The sequence below is a fragment of the Dermacentor albipictus genome, chromosome 5, assembly GCF_038994185.2.
Source record: "Dermacentor albipictus isolate Rhodes 1998 colony chromosome 5, USDA_Dalb.pri_finalv2, whole genome shotgun sequence".
Classification (NCBI taxonomy): domain Eukaryota; kingdom Metazoa; phylum Arthropoda; class Arachnida; order Ixodida; family Ixodidae; genus Dermacentor; species Dermacentor albipictus.
Window position 1 is genome coordinate 61,430,119 of NC_091825.1, and position 15,823 is coordinate 61,445,941.

The 15,823-nt window shown below is 47.2% G+C and overlaps 1 protein-coding gene across 5 annotated transcripts in view; it reads left to right on the forward strand.

Annotated features, from left to right (window-relative positions):
• The first annotated feature begins 2,549 nt into the window (after positions 1-2,549).
• Positions 2,550-15,823, forward strand: part of LOC139060456 (protein IWS1 homolog) — an 84,099-nt gene continuing 70,825 nt past the window's right edge. For 4 of the 5 annotated variants that reach the window (XM_070539590.1, XM_070539588.1, XM_070539591.1 and 1 more), the window contains exons 1-3: positions 2,550-2,715; positions 2,846-3,247; positions 4,261-4,460. In XM_070539590.1, the coding sequence (XP_070395691.1) occupies positions 3,012-3,247; positions 4,261-4,460 (436 nt within the window). In that variant the 5' untranslated portion in view covers positions 2,550-2,715; positions 2,846-3,011. The remainder of the gene's footprint in view (positions 2,716-2,845; positions 3,248-4,260; positions 4,461-15,823) is intronic. The other variant, XM_070539592.1, reaches the window with a different exon arrangement.

Sequence of the window (15,823 nt, forward strand, 5' to 3'; positions counted from 1 at the left end):
AGCCCAACCTTATTTAATATCGTTCTCATTGGACTGGTCAAAGAACATGCAGGCACAGTCTCGGTCTCTGTGTACGCAGACGACATCTGTATATGGACCACGAGCTTAACGTGCTTGCAAGTGCAAACGAAGCTGCAGCGCGCGGTGTCGATAACGTCGACATACCTAAACAGTCGCGGACTGCAGCTCTCACCGGAAAAAAGTGTGTCCATAGCATTTACACGGAACTCAATGGCCTGCTACCCCGTTATGATTGATGGGAAGATTATACCTTCAGTAACCCACTACAAGTTTCTCGGAGTCATCATCGACCGTGACTTATTTTGGTCGAAGCACCTCTTTAGATTAAGAAAAAAGCTAGACAGCTTTACTCAGGTCATTCGACAAATGTCTGGAAAATTATGGGGCCCATCCAAGTCACCTCTTCTGCAGCTCTACCAGGCACATTTTGTTGGCTACTTCCGCTACAGTGCGCCTGTACTTTCTCGGATTTGTACAACTGCAGTACGCACACTTGAAAGTGCTCAGGCTCACGCACTGAGAATTTGCCTTGGACTACCACGATGTGCGTCTACTTGGGCCACGATTGCAGAGGTGCCCAGCTCGAGTTTATCTGCAACATGAGCCATTCCGAGTGCGTCTAAGGCTACTGACCAGACACAGGAATCATCCACTCACGAACGTCACAAGCGTACGGTCTGTGTCTGCCTACTCAGAAGCCGTGTTGTCGCAGCAAGACTTATTGCCGTCGGACTTCCAACCGTATGACATACCCCAAGTTCCACTCTGGACGATGGCAAAGCCAACGGTGAGAGTCTCAATCCCTGTAATAACGAAGAAGTTGAAGATGCCGCTTGCTGGGCTCAAGCATTTCGCGCTATCATACATTGCTTACATGTATGGTTATTACGAACATGTTTTTACAGATGGCTCTGTGACACAGACCTCTTCCGCGGCGGTCTACACGGTGCCAGGAATGGGGATCGCACAATGATTCAAGATAGGACACAGGACGTCGTCTACAGCAGCTGAGTTGACCGGAGTTCGAGAAGCAGTTCGCTGCATACTGCAACAGAGTCTCGAAAAGTGGACAGTGTTCTGTGAGTCAAAACCAGCACTGCAACTCATCAGCAATTATATGATTGACAGAACCGCATATAGTTCTCTGGTTTATGACATCATGTCTCTACTTGCTGAGGCATCTCGCTCCGGGCATATCATTGTGCTGCAGTGGATTCCTGGCCATTTTGGAATAGCCGAAAACGAACAGGCTGACGCGGAAGCGAAAAAGGCGCACACTGACGGAACCATTATAAAAACTCATTTTTCCCGGTATGACATTAACACCTTGCTCCATACCTCCCTTAAAACTTCTACGGCACGACGTTGGGACAACCCCGAACATCGACAAGAGCGCCTTCATAGACTTGACGCTGGATTACAATTCCGGCTTCCACTTTGGTTGCGGAGAAGCCGGGAAAAACTCATTCATCGATTACGGCTGGGTGTGGCATACACCCACCGATACCTTCACAAAATTGGACAAGCACGGGACCCTGAATGTAGCGTCTGTCACACTCTCGAGACAATAGCTCACGTACTTTGTGTGTGCCCTCAATAGGCGGCCGAACGAAGAACACTCAAATCTACAGTTGACAGCTTGGACTCCCGCCCCTTTTCAGAAGAAAAGCTTTTGGGTGCGTGGAGGAGTGTTCACTGTGCCCAACGTGCCGTAAAATCACTTCTGAACTTTTTAAGTGTGACTAGTTTAGACGATCGTCTCTAGAAGCTGTGAGACATGCAGTAAGTGCGAAATGTGTTTGCGCAATAGCTTTTTGTGACAAGATTACTTCTTGTGTGGACAAGATTATTCTTACGTGTATTGGGTCTACAGTGCGCATCCGCATATTTGACAACGTGTATATAGTATCTCATTGTACCATAACATAATCACCCGCTACCTACCTTTCACTGTATTTCCCAGTTCCCCTTTCCCCAGTGAGGAGTAGCAGGCTAGAGACACGCTATCCAGGCCGACTTCTCCTTTCTATTCATTAAAATCTACTCCTCCTCCCGCTCTGCAATATCCGAAATTTTTCGGCCCGATTTAAAACCAGAGGAAAAACCTGAAGGAATACTCATACAAGTATTCCGTACCTTTTCAGCATTCTGTATTACAACCTATTGTTAATATTTTCCGAAATGGAGTAGCCGTCCGCGATCATTATAGGGTGACTATAATTCTGTCTTTATATATATTCAGTTTAATTCAACAACGACAACGACAATAGCTACAAACTCGCAAGGACACGCCCGAAGAAGGAAAAATGAAAAAAAAAAAAGCCTGAAGAAGAGGACGAGGCATGAACTTTATTTATTGAAATGAACTGACGGTGAAATCGTTCGAGGTGGGCGGCGTCCTCTAGTCCAAAATGCCCTGGACCGGAGCCGATAGTCAGGCCCTGCTCACCAGACGATGGTGGTCACCAGGGCTTGGAATTTAGGAAAAAAGCCGGCATCACGTCACGTTCGCAGAAGAAGAAGCGGGCCACGAGCTGCACGCGTGCACCTGTCAGGTGCGCACGCTTCTCGGCCATCCTGTTCGAGTGCTTTTGCGTCAGGTTGTCCTCGGCTAGCTAGCGACGTCTCAAGAAACTCGAGTTCTGAGGGCGCGAGTATTTAGCGCCGACGAATTGTACACGTCCCAGACAAGAGGTGAGAGTAGGCGCTATTAGTAACTTTCCAATTAGGATTATTTAATGGGTATTGCCGCCGAGCATCGATGATCGAAGAGCAACGTTCCATTTTCTTATCCACGTTCTCACCATTTACTTTTTGCATGCAGCAGAATACGAGCTCTGATTTCGCGACCAGCGCAGCTGTTTCGAGACGACAAACCGGGGGCACCAGTCGAAGCAGACGGCGCACATCCAATCGACGTCCGACCGGGTAGTCTTCCGTGCAGGCCACGTCCTCGACGCTCCTTGGCCAACGACTCGGCCACGCTCGCCATGCCGAAGTCCAGGAGCCGGACATCTCTCCGGGATGAAACGGACGAAACGCGACACACCACAAGAAGCCGACACGACGACCGCAGCGTTTCTAGAGGATCCGATCTCGGGCACGCGCCTCCGAGCGGAAGAGAGGCGACCGGGAAGGCTGGAGCGACCGCAGCCACAAGTCGTCTGGGCGAAAGCGTAGCACTTTCTCCGGCGCGATCTTCGACGAAAGGCGGCCGGTCTCCGAGGTATACGATATAATGACGAATAAATATTTGCCTTTAACGAAAATAAGTAAGCCTAGCGGGTAGGGAGGGGTTGTGTAGTGTCTCTAGCTGTTTCCTGTTGTAAGATGCGCATGACGCGCTGAAGTATGTAGTAGGAGGTTTATCCTAGTCTTAGCAAGTGAATTTACTCGAGAAAGATGCCACGTAGCTTACAGTGGAAGTGTGCATTTTGTGAACATTGGGGCATGATCGGCTGAAGAAATCGTATTTTTTTATCCGGGGTGACGACAAAGATTTGAGCAATGATGTCAAAGTTACTGGCTTAAGGGCAGGATACATTTTCCTGGTGTACAAATGAAGCTGAGTAGGAAGATATTGCGGCCATATACTGGAAAATGTGATACAAACGCAATTTGTTTTGTAAAAGTGGTCAAAAATTTAGTAATCAAAAGTTCTACAAAATGCAGTGGATTGTATTCGTCCGGGCTCGTTTTGGAAAACTAATACCTGGATGGCACAAAATGTATACATATTACCTCGAAGAGGGCCCTTCCTTTTCAGTCTCCTTCAGTTCCTTCCTTTGAGTTTTCTACCGATAACAATCGGTAGGGATCCTTCAATAAATTTGTTGGGTCCCAAAAGTGTGAACTTCGCAATTGTATACGTTCATTACGTTAAATAAACTTTCAACTTTCAAACTCAGTGCATATGATACGCTGATGCAGTTTCATTAGTTAAGGGTTTCAACTTTCCTTTGGCGTAGCGCGCCCTATCATGAAAAAAAAATGAGAAAGACTGGCAAATAACTTTGATATCTACGCAAGAGAGCATTCCTTAAATTCTGGTGCTCAGGCAACATCCGCTCATTTTAGCCAATCAGCTAGTGAGGCGAAGTCGTTGCTGCCAGCACGACGAGTTGGTGAATCGATTCGAAGTGGGGTAACAGACAGAGATAAGAAGAGAGAAAGCATGCTGTAATTCACAACCGTCCCGTACGTTCCCCTCACCCATTGCCACGTACCGCTCTCTCGCAGTCGAACTACAACCGGGTCCAGAGACGAGTCGCAAAGGCAACGTGGCAGCGACGAGCGCCACAAGGTCTCCGACGTACGTGGGGAAGGTGAGAGGCACGAGTCCCAGGTATCGCGGGCATCCGATCTCCATTCGACGCGTCGCACCCGAAGCCTGGACGAGGACGTCGAGAGAGCAACAGGGCCTGGTGACCACGCAGCCGGTAAGTCTGCCGTGCCCGTGTGCAGATGCTCCACTACCTCGAGTGCAAGGGATTTTTTACACGGCGAAGCTGCTAATGCGACTGGAAGCGTTCGAAAACGTTATGTGCCTGTTGTCAAACCTTACGGTCATAGGGACAAGGTGCAAGCAAGTTTTGAAGTGTGGGTGCCATTCAGGGGTCAAATGAAAGTTGCTAAACATTACTTTCAGACCCGTTTGTAAGCGTTATATGAAACACTTCAAAAGTTTCTCCGCTTGCCTCAGAGGGCTAAAAACGGGAGAAATTTCATTTTTGTTTGAAGAAATAAGGCGCACTTTAAGATTGACGTGTGCCAAAAGGTTGAATTTTGTTGATTAATTGCGTGATTTGATAATGAAACTGAATATTCGTCTTCAGCAAATTTCTGAATTATGTGAGACCCGTTATGTGTTGTCCAAGGCATGAAGTTTCTTTCTCCGGTCTTCTCAGGGAAATATGCTAGAAACAGTTTTCATATCTTGATGAACTATGAGACTTGTGAATGGTGAGCAATAAATGCTTAATCTGTGTAGGGTATTTACAGCCTCTGAAGAAAGTAACTTATTCAGGCGTTCCAGAACGCGTCGCGCTGGCGTTATCCGCGATGTTTCTCCTGGTCATAAAGGGACAGCAAAAAAACGAAAACTTCAAACGCAGGGAACGCAGGGTGCATCCTAAATGTACTATATGGTTAAAATTGTGTGCTTCTGGCTTGAATAATTGTGCTGCAAACTATGATTGAACCCTCGTTTTTAAAATTTTTCTCGTGGGTGATACGAGAATTTTACTTAGTTTCCCCAGTGTTCTGGTTTAACAATACAAACCACCTTGTTTATATTTGACGAAATTAGGAAGGATGTTATTGGTAACTTGAACGCAAAGTTCAAAGTGTGCGGTTTAATTGTGGCTTTTGCAATAAATTACGTATGCAAGTGTTCCGGAGCGTTACGAGAGGCGGCGCAAAATTTAGCCAGCTGGCCCGGCGTAAGTACAAAAGCCGCCAAGATTAAGTTCAGAGAACTTTGAGGCAATGATATCGCAAAGTGATGTGCTAAGTTAAGCGCATGTGGATCAAATACAGCCTTTGTGACATTTCGTTTAGCAAGTGCGCAAACGTGGAATACTGCCGTTTTCAGAACGTTTCCATAAATGCCGAGAGAACTCTGCGTTAGACAAAGTTTACATTTTGTAGAAATCCAGGGAATGAAACTGTAACGTCTCCGGAAAAGTTCACGTCCCTGCCTTCGTAAGTCTCCCCAATTTGTGTTCCAGATCCCTGCATTCGTGAAATTTTTTAACAAATACTGAAAAGTGTTATACTGTTTACAGGGCGAATTTGTGCCTGCAGAAACAAATACACAAAGCAGTATGACAGCGACGAGCGATGTTGGTCAGTCGTATAAAATGTCATCAACGGGTTGGAGGCGTCCATTATTGTGGATGGGCGGATATTGGAGGTTCAAGTCGAATATCCGCACAGTTACCTTGCTCTTACTTATTTAACTGATAAATCCAAAACCAAAATTGGCAAAGGCAACTACGTTGGTTAAGTTTTTAGAGCGCAGCTCTTTGGCGTCCGTTCCTGGGTTTTGCGTCGTCGTCGGCGTCGTCGTCGGCCTCGTAACCAGCTCGCCGACGAATCTGCTCCGCCGCCGCGCATGCGCGCTGTCGGCTCTCCGGGCGAGGGAGGATGATGGAAGGGAGGAGGAGAGACTGTGGAGGAGGGCTGGCTACACAAATGGCTCTTTGGCGTCCGTTCCTGGGTTTCGCGTTGTCGTCGGCCTCGTAACGAGCTCCGCCCCCCTTTCATCCCCCCAGCGCTAGCAGCGACCGACTGATACCGCTTTCGTGAGTCCGCTACCGCACTCACGAAAGACGTCGTGCACTTCCTGCAACTCGCATTAACCGTCCATCGATCCACACCGATGTTAGTAGTGGGGGACTTTAATGTTGACATAAAGACAAACAGCAATTTCCTAACACTTATGCGGGAGAACATCCCGTTCCTCTCGCTCGTACCGCGTCCCACGGCTGTGACAACCTCGCGAGGCACTTGTATAGATCTCGTCTTTGAGAATCAAGCATTGGTGTACCAAGTCGAACATATATCAGTCTATTTCTCCGACCACAAAGCTTCCTTCATGACTGTCAAGAACTGTTAGTGGAGTCTTTGTTAAAGGAATACGTGTGAAAAATAAAAAAAATTCTGTGATAGCGCATACATGTGTTGCTCGATTTCTTTGCCTCAATCTATCGAAAAGGTGAAACAGCTTATTTGCTGCGCTCAAATTTCGCATTAGGGAGTAACGTAATCGTCGGTAATTTTTTTTTTACATTTCACTAAAGCTTTCGAGGCAATTACTCATGGTATTCTATTCTCTAAGCTTGCTTCTTACGGCGAATGCATTTCTGGCGTTTCTTATAACTAAAAAATAATAATTAACCTTCGGGTTCCACAAGGCTTAATTCTTGGCCCGCTTTTATTTTTATTGTATATTGTGGCACAATGATTAGACAAAAGGGGAAGTATATTTACAAGGTATACAGAAAAGATAGGCCGAGCAGGCAAGTTTCTCACGTCATCGCCTTCAGGCCAAGCACGTGCTCTCCTTTTTCCATCTGGCTTTGAGCGTTGTAACATATGTCCCTCTGACGTGGAAGCACCATCCCAGTGCGTCATATGTGGACGAAGACTGGTAGCGTTTAACGCCGACAACATGGACGACGTTACGGGGAGGCTGGACATGGCAAGCGGAAATCGTGACCGGAGAGATTTCGTTTGATGCATCTGTCACCTGGCGGAGGATTCGGTAAGGACCGGCGTAGCGCGACATCAACATTACCGATAGGCCGAAGCGGCGGGTCGGAGGCCATAGAAGGACAAGGTCCCGGGAAGGAAGTTGGCGTCATGGTAGCGACACACATATGTGGTCTCCTGCCTGTTCTGGGACATGGAAAGGCGACGATCAGCAATTTGCCGTGCCTGTTCGGCTCGGCAATGACTTCTCGGGCGTACTCCGACGCAGACGCTTGAGCGATGGACAGGATGGAGTCAAAAGGTAATATGGGGCCGCGGCCGTACAATAGATAAAATTGTGAGTAACCCGCTGTCTCGTGACGCGAGGAATTGTATGCGAATATGACGAAGGGGAGAGCATTGTCCCAGTGATGGTGGTCATCGGAAACATACATTGAAAGCATGTTTGTGATAGTGCAATTGAGATGCCCAGAAAGGCCGTAAGCCTGCGGATGGCAGGCAGTGGTGAGCTTGTGTTTCGTGGCGTAGGAACGGAGTAGGTCATCCACCACTCTGGGGAGGAAATACCGGCCGCGGTCAAGAAGTTTACCTGAGGAGAGCCGTGATGAAGGATGACGTCGTGTAAAAGGAACTCAGCAACGTCTGTTGCGCAGGATGTTGGAAGAGATTTGGGGATCGCATACTGAGCTGCATGGTAGGCAGCGACAGCAATCCGCTTGTTGCCAGAAGCAGATATAGGAAAAGTTCAAACAGGTCTAGCCCAACGCGAAAGACCGGTTCTGGAGGCACGTAGATAAGCTGAAGGCAACCAGCAGGGAGTAGAGGTGGCTTTTTCCGGCACTGACATAACTCTCAAGAAACGACGTAGCGGCTGACGGATCGGTATAGACCGGGCCAAAAAAAGGAGTGCTGGACAAGATCGTACGTGCGAAATACCCCAAGGTAACCAGCAGTGGGTACATCGTGCAACTGAGTGAGAATAGTGGCAATCAGATTGCGAGCAATGACGAACAACAGTGCGGAACCACTAGGGTACATGCTGCGCGCCAATAAAGAGTGCCGTCCTCGAGGAGAAACATTCGAAGGGAGGGGTCGGACATCGCAGGTGTGAGCTTGTCCATGACGATACGTATGTAGGGGTCGTGGCGCTCCTCGGTGGCTAGGTCAGCGAAAGCAGATAGTGAGAGAACAGGAGCAGGAATGTCGGTCGCAAAAATATTCGGCGAGTCGACAGGATAGCGTGACAGCCAGTCGGCATCTTGGTGTAAATTACCGGATTTGTTGGCCGTGGTGTACGGGTATACCTGAAGTCGCAGCGCCCAGCGACCGAGGGGTCTTGTCGGGTCCTTTAAGAAAGAAAGCCGGCGCAGCGAGTGGTGGTATGTAGGGACTGTATATGGCCGACCGTAAAAGTGAGGGAGAAATTTTGCGGCTGCCCAGACATGTGCAAGGAACTCCCGCTCGGTGATAGAATAGTTCAATTCGTCTGCAGAAAGCAAACGACCTGCGGATACCATGACACGGTGGTGCCCTCGCTGACGCTGAGACAAAATGGCGCCGGTTTCATGATGACTGGCGTCAGTGCGGACTTAAGTAGGAGCAGATGGGTCGAATTGCGCCAAAATAGGTGGATATGTCAACAGAGCGATAAACTTCAAGAAGGCGGTTGCTTGTTCTGGGCCTCAGTAAAATGAAGTATCGGCTTTGAGAAGCTCAGTGAGACTTCCGCAAAGTTGTGCACGAAGCGGTGGAAGTATGACCACCGAGGCACAAAGCTCCGTGCACCCTTGGCGCTTGTCGGCACGGGAAAATTTTGCAGAGGCCGAACTTTGTCTCGTCTGGGTGCACACCGGAGGAGTCAAGCTGGCCAAAGGTAGTGATTTGGAGGAGACCTAAGCGACACTTAGACGAATTAACGTGGACGACGGCATTCCGAAATACAGATAGAAATAATAAAAGGTGCTGGAGCTGTGTGGCAAACGTAGGAGCGAGAACGATGACGTCGTCTAGGTAACAGACAGATGGACGACTTGAATCTGTGCAGAAGTGCGTCCATCACGTGTTCTAACGTGGCTGGCGCATTACACCAGCCGAAAGGCATGACTTTGATCTGGTATAGGCCGTCCGGTGTACAAAGGCTGGCTTCTCACGGTCCACGTCGTCTACAGCAATCTGCCAGTAGCCGGAACGAAGGTCGATGGAAGAAAAATATTCCGCACCGTGAAGGCAGTGGAGGGTGTCATCAGTGCGTGGGAGAGGGTGAACATCTTTTCTAGTTATCTTGTTCCGGTGCGGGTTGTCCACCCAGAAACGCTAGGTATTGTCCTTTTTAACTAGGGCTACCGGAGCCGCCCACGGGCTTGACGATGGCTCAATTATTCCTCGAGAAAGCACCTTTTCTACATCGGTTTGAATCACCCGTAGCTCTTGGAAGGACACTCGGTGAATCGGATGAGCGTCACCAGTGTTGTGTTATGCAATAGAGATCGGGCGTAAAGGGTGACCATTCAAGTAAAAAAAAATGTCGCTGAACGAGGCAAACAAAGAACGTAACTGGTCGTAGTGCTGAGGCGCTAATCAGGAGAGATCATGCTTGGGAAGTTGGATAAGACAGCTGGTGAAGATGGCGAAGAGTCACTGTGAGACGACGTTTCAGCAGTCAAGGAAGATAGGTGGTAGTCCTCGCAAGATGACAGCTTGTCTGAGGCTATGTCTTGCGGCACAACGTGACTGCACAGCCCGAAATTTGGAAGAGGAAGACACGTAGAATCGTTCGTTACATTGACGACAGTCTGAGGAAGCGCGAGGCTATGGGCCAGGGCACGTCCGCAAGAGTAGAGACAACGTAAACGCCCTCAGGCACAAATGGGGTGTGTGAAAGAAGGACGCGCGTCCTAGAGTGAGGGACAAAACGGATGTGTCCGGAAGAAAATCTGCTGCGAACTTCCTTTGGAGTGTCAGAAGAGCAGGGTAAATCGAGGTGAACAAGTACCATGGGTTAATCAATTACTAATGCGCTGATAGAAAATAAAGACCTAGAATAACGTTGTGGGGACATTCTTCAAGGACAGTGAAAAGAACGGAGGTCTGACGACTGGCGACCACTGACACGAGCAGCGCACATTCCTATGACGGCAAGCGTTCTTCCGTCGGTGACCCGCACAACTCACGATGCAGAAGGCGTGAGGACTTTAGTCAGGTGTCTACGAAGATGGTCACTCATGACGGAGATGGGCGTGCCGACATCAATAAAAGCCATTGCAGGGACACCATCGACATATACGTGAAGTAAATTTCTATCCGTCGGCCGGGTCAGCAGAGGAATTTCAGTCCAAGTCGATGTAGCAGCGTCACCCCTCGAAGCTGCACTCACCAGTTTTCTGACGGACGTCGGTACATGGACGACGGACAACGGCGAATAGAAGCTGGGCGAGGCAGCGGGCGTCATGGCGAAGGCGAACGACTCAGCCCTGCATGTGGCGAGGCCTCAGCATAGTGGTGTGGCTCCGTATAGGTTCTTCCGATGGCGTGCGGTAAGGTTGGAACGCAGATCGTAATGAGGGCGTCCAAGTGTTGCGGAAGTGACGGGAAATGTGGCGAACACGTCGGCAGCTGAAACAAATACGCCTGTCATCTGGTGTTCGCCATTCTACTGGGTATGAAAGGGCCGTGAGGAGTACCGGTTCTGCGCAGCCAGGACAGTAGCAAAGGCTACGGATCAGTTGACGGAGCAAGCGGAGAGTATACCAAGGCTTGCCAGCTCTTCGCGAACGACGGACTGGATGAGGGAAACCTTCGGTCGAAAATAATTAGGGGCATACGTCTGGGAGCTATCGGCTGATGCGCTTTCTATCTCCCGGCCGACGATACGCACAATGCTCTCGGACGCGGTTGTCTGAGGCGCGGAATGATCTTCGCACGATGATGTAGCGGCTGTATTTGGAAGACGGGTATACTGATGCACAATTCGACGGTCTTTAGCTTCTTCGAAACGCCAGCATTCCCTTATGATGTCGTCGACGCTGGTGAAGTTCCTGTACACGAGAGGGCTAAAGGCGCCGTCTGCTATGCCCTTCAGTACATGGTTTACCTTTTCTTCCGGCATTCGCTCGTCCACCTTGCGGCAAGGAACAAGGATTCCGTTGTGTCTTTGCGACTTGTTGTCGTCCAACTGTCCTCCCAAAAAGGCCGTAGAACATTTTCTTGCGTTGCCCCCAACTTGTTAGCTCCTCTTCATGCGTCTGAAACGAGACCCTTGCCGTAGCTTTCAAGTAGGAGATCATGTTGGCTAGCAAAGGGTCTGGTGCCACCTGTTATTTTCGCTGACACGCTCGTACCTCCGGAGCCAATACTGACGTCAAAGTTGCCGGTACCCGTAAACGTTCCAGTGTTGCGGGGCTGAGCCAATATGACAGTTCACATGGTGGTCACCGTCGGGGTCGCCGTTGTTGCGTCCTTTTCGTCGGTGGTAGCCACCAGGCTAGGCCCGCTTCGGTGCTCCGTGTTGCACTAGATGTACCTCACACTTCCACCAAAATGTGGCACAAGGATTGAAAAAAATAATTTTAAGCTACTTTCAAGCTATAGACAAAAGACAGCGGAGCAGGCAAGTCCCTCACTTTATGGTCTGCAGCCCTGGCTCATTTTCTCCTTCTTCCACCTTGCTTTCAGGGTTTTAACAGTATGAACGATGAACAAAATATCTAACTTCACCAACAGAGTGCATCCTATGTGCCAATGACACCACTCTTTTATCTTCGAGTAACTGTTTAAAGAAACTCGTAACGACCCTTAATGCTGATCTTACAGAAAAACGCTGGAGGACGCCTAAGCTTTGCCTTTAAGAGTGGAACGCGATAACATTCAAAGATACCTGACTGCTTCTCACGCTTTCCGGCAACTGGAGCGTCTATAACAATAACGTTTACCGGCAAACGCTGGTCATGGACGCTATGCACGAAGGCGGGCTTTCTGGTAGAAACGCGGCCTCTTGGGTTGCCCGCGATGCTGCGGAGGCGAGCGCCATTAGAGGTGCTGCAAGTAAACGGCCTTGCCGCTCCGTGGCCCCCGGCGCGCGCAAATGGCGGATGCCGTGGCCGATCTATGTATGAATGATTAAACGCTGGAAAAGTAGTTCCTTTGAGTTTTCGCCTAACAGAATTATGTTTTCTCGTCTATTCAAATTGCAATCCAAAGCTATCCTATCTGTAGGTCATGTGCAAGTCGTACTTTACGATTTTTGCACTTATTTAGCTCGAGAAATTCAATTAGCTCGGTAGCTTCCTTACGCCACATTGAAGTCCTGGGTATGGCTGGTTCGACAATATTCTTTCCCGAAATGATCTTCGACGCTGGACGCCGGCACCGGATTTTCTGCCACACGTGGCCTTTAACGCTGTCGTGTTACTATCTACTCGGTGGGCGAAAGATAAACTTCTAGTTAATATTTCCAACAATAAGTTCGTAGTCTTCAGTTCTAGGCGCCCTAATTACTCACAAGTTCTGCCAATATTTAATACTTTGCATGTCATTTACCCCTCCAACCATGCACTGTGGGTTTCTTGGTGTCTAGCTTCACTCACCTGAAATTTAAGTTACACATCCATGAACAAAGAAAAACTTCATACGGGATTAGGATTCTAGGCAAAGCTAGATATTGGGCGCTCTAAGATAAAGCTATTCCAAACTTTTCTATTCCAATTCTGCAATCAGCCCTCCACGACTGGTCAACAACTTTTCAGGCCACCAGCACATCGCCTGTCTGCCACGCGACGTGACAAAAACTGCGAAAGCGGCCCAACTGATATGACGTGCACATTACGCATGAATAGACTGAGCAAAATAAAAATAATTATATATGATTAGGCGCGTTTTCGCCATTAGGCCTCTGCTATTTGTGAAAGCATTTCCGGCTGAGCCCGCTTCGCCTGCGTGTCACGCGGCCTCACGAAACCGCGAGAACTCCTCGCGTCAAAGTGACGTGTAGGCGTTAAAGATGCACCATTATGCCGAACAAAATTGATTTTTTTCTGAATAGCTGGATACTGCCCCGTTTTTAAAGGAATAGAAAGTTGGCTGCCTGCTGATCGCTCAGGCACTGGCTATTCGCACTTGCCTGAGAGCACGAATTTATTTACGTATAATAACCTTTTTGCGTGGCAGTATAACGATATCGAGCCCTTTGGGCACCTATACGACATCACCCTGCCAACTCTTCTTTGCTGAGGATCCATTTTAGCGGCATTTTAAAACTTCTGTTGCCCACCACCATTGTGTTCGACCAGCCACCGCAGCTAAGTAAGGGGAAGCGGACCAATCGCAGACACCGGCAACAGCTTCCTCAGTAGCTTATCTATTTTCATTGCGTTGCGTCCGCACATCGAAACTCTCTCCACCACTTGAGCATGCTCCTCGCCTCTAACCCGCCAATTAGATAAGAAAAACCGCTCAATGTAGGCAATTATATTTGTTTGAGATCAAACGATAGTGACCTCCTATAAACGAGGAGAGCGTTTGATTGGACTGTTGAGACAACGCTGCGGGTCACCGCCCGATGCTTTGCGTTGGCGGTTACGTAAGTCTGACGTCAGGAAAATGGAATAAAAACAGATTGGAACAGTTTTACGCTGTAGTGCCCTTTATCTTGATATGCATACTCTGATTACTCTATACTGCGCATTCATTCATAGCCACCTAAATTTTTGTCTAACTTCCTTAGGCCAAACCTACCATTCCAATCCTTCTTTCTTACAATATGTCCAAAATCAAGCCATTCTTGTTATTACTAGGAATAATCGCCGATCACGTGTTACTGAGCTGTACGTTTACACATTTGCATATCGAGCAGTTACAGAACATCACCTAAAATTTGTTAACATGTAAAGACTTACGAATTCGAATATTTCGCGTTTTTTCTCTCAACAACATTTCACTTCCAAAAGTCCGCGCTAACTACGGTACCGCAAGAGTTGGTTTTGTTTTAATAAAACTATAGAACTCTTTGCCTCGTAATATTAAAACTGCTTTTTCAGGTAATCATTGAAATGTTTGCTTCATGATTTTATTTGTAACTTTGTAAACAATCACGCAATTTGACTCGTTAGTTATAACCTGGCCTTCATCGTTTTATGCTGAATAATGACCATTTATTTATTTACTAGAATTGTTTAGTCACTGAACGATTCTACTTGTTCATTTATTGCATTATTAATTGTCAATGGTAATATTTTATTGTAACTGCTTTTCTTCTTGTTTTTTGCTGTTTAGCAGTTTTACATTTCATGTAAAATGTTATAGAAGATCCTCCTACAGATTTTGGTTATGGGACCTCCTTCTGCACGATATGATACACACCACTATACATGCATTTTGCCAGAATAAACTTCAAACTATTCGTAATTGGTATTCGAAAATTAACTATTCGTTACTTCCGCATGCCAGAACTAACCAAATATTTCGCAATAACCGGCTGTTAAATACACGTTACTGTTTGTCGTCTGCTATACAAAGTATCGATAATAATCAGAAGTGAAACAGACTAAAGGTCTTGAAGAAATTGAGAAATAAGATGGGTAATGTAAGTAGTGTTCTTGGTTTTGCGGCCGAAGTCTAAAGGAAAACCTGCGATTTTTGCTTGCCTAAGTTAACGTTTCTCGCACTCTATTTATGTAGCAGATTTTATTCTCACGCTACAACCTGTCATGTTTTTCCTGGAATTTGTCCTTTTACGTGTGTCTACAGCGCATAATTCCCACAGCAGCTTTATTGAAATGTTTAGATTTCTTCATAACCACCTATCTAGCGTTTTTGAAAAGCTAGTGAAACAGTAGCTGTCCATTCCTGAAAAACCTGCATTCAAACCAGGCTCTACAGATCTTGAGAGATTATTTGTGCACTCTTTTGAATTGACAATTCGTGATTGTGTGTTTAAAACTTTTGCTACTTGTCCGTAATAATATGCTGTCCTTTTTCACTAGTCAGTGCAAGCATGGCACCTATATTTACCGAAGTAAATATTCCTGATTTAAATATTTATTTGTTCATCTATTTATTTGTTTGCTTGTTCGTTTGTTTATTTTTTTGGCATGCCTTAATATCTTGAATGTGTTACAAAATAAGTCCGGAAAAAAAAGAAAGGCCCAAGTGTATTAAGTAAAGGCATTCTTCATAGTGGTTTCGAAGTTGTTTGTATCGGTGATGAGCGCGATTGATGCGGAAAGGCAATTCCAGTCCACGCTTGTCTTAGAGAGGAAGGAGTCAATGGAAATGCTTGTACGGCACATTGGGATCCAAATTTTCAGGCTGTGGTCGTGGGGGAAGAAATATTAAAACAAATCAAAGCCCCTTTCTTAAGGATGGTTGAGCGTGAAGCTTCCCCCCCAATGCAAACTGAACCAAAGTCCCAAGCCAAGGACCATGCAACGAACCCAAGAAATACTGAGCGACCTGATGTGATCTGATTGCTCGTTTAGGATTGTATTTTCTGAACGTTGAAGTTGAATGAAGACGCATTTTGTTAAGTTGCATAAACTTTATTTTAGATCATGTAACTGTTGATTACAGGCACATACTCACACTTTCACGGACT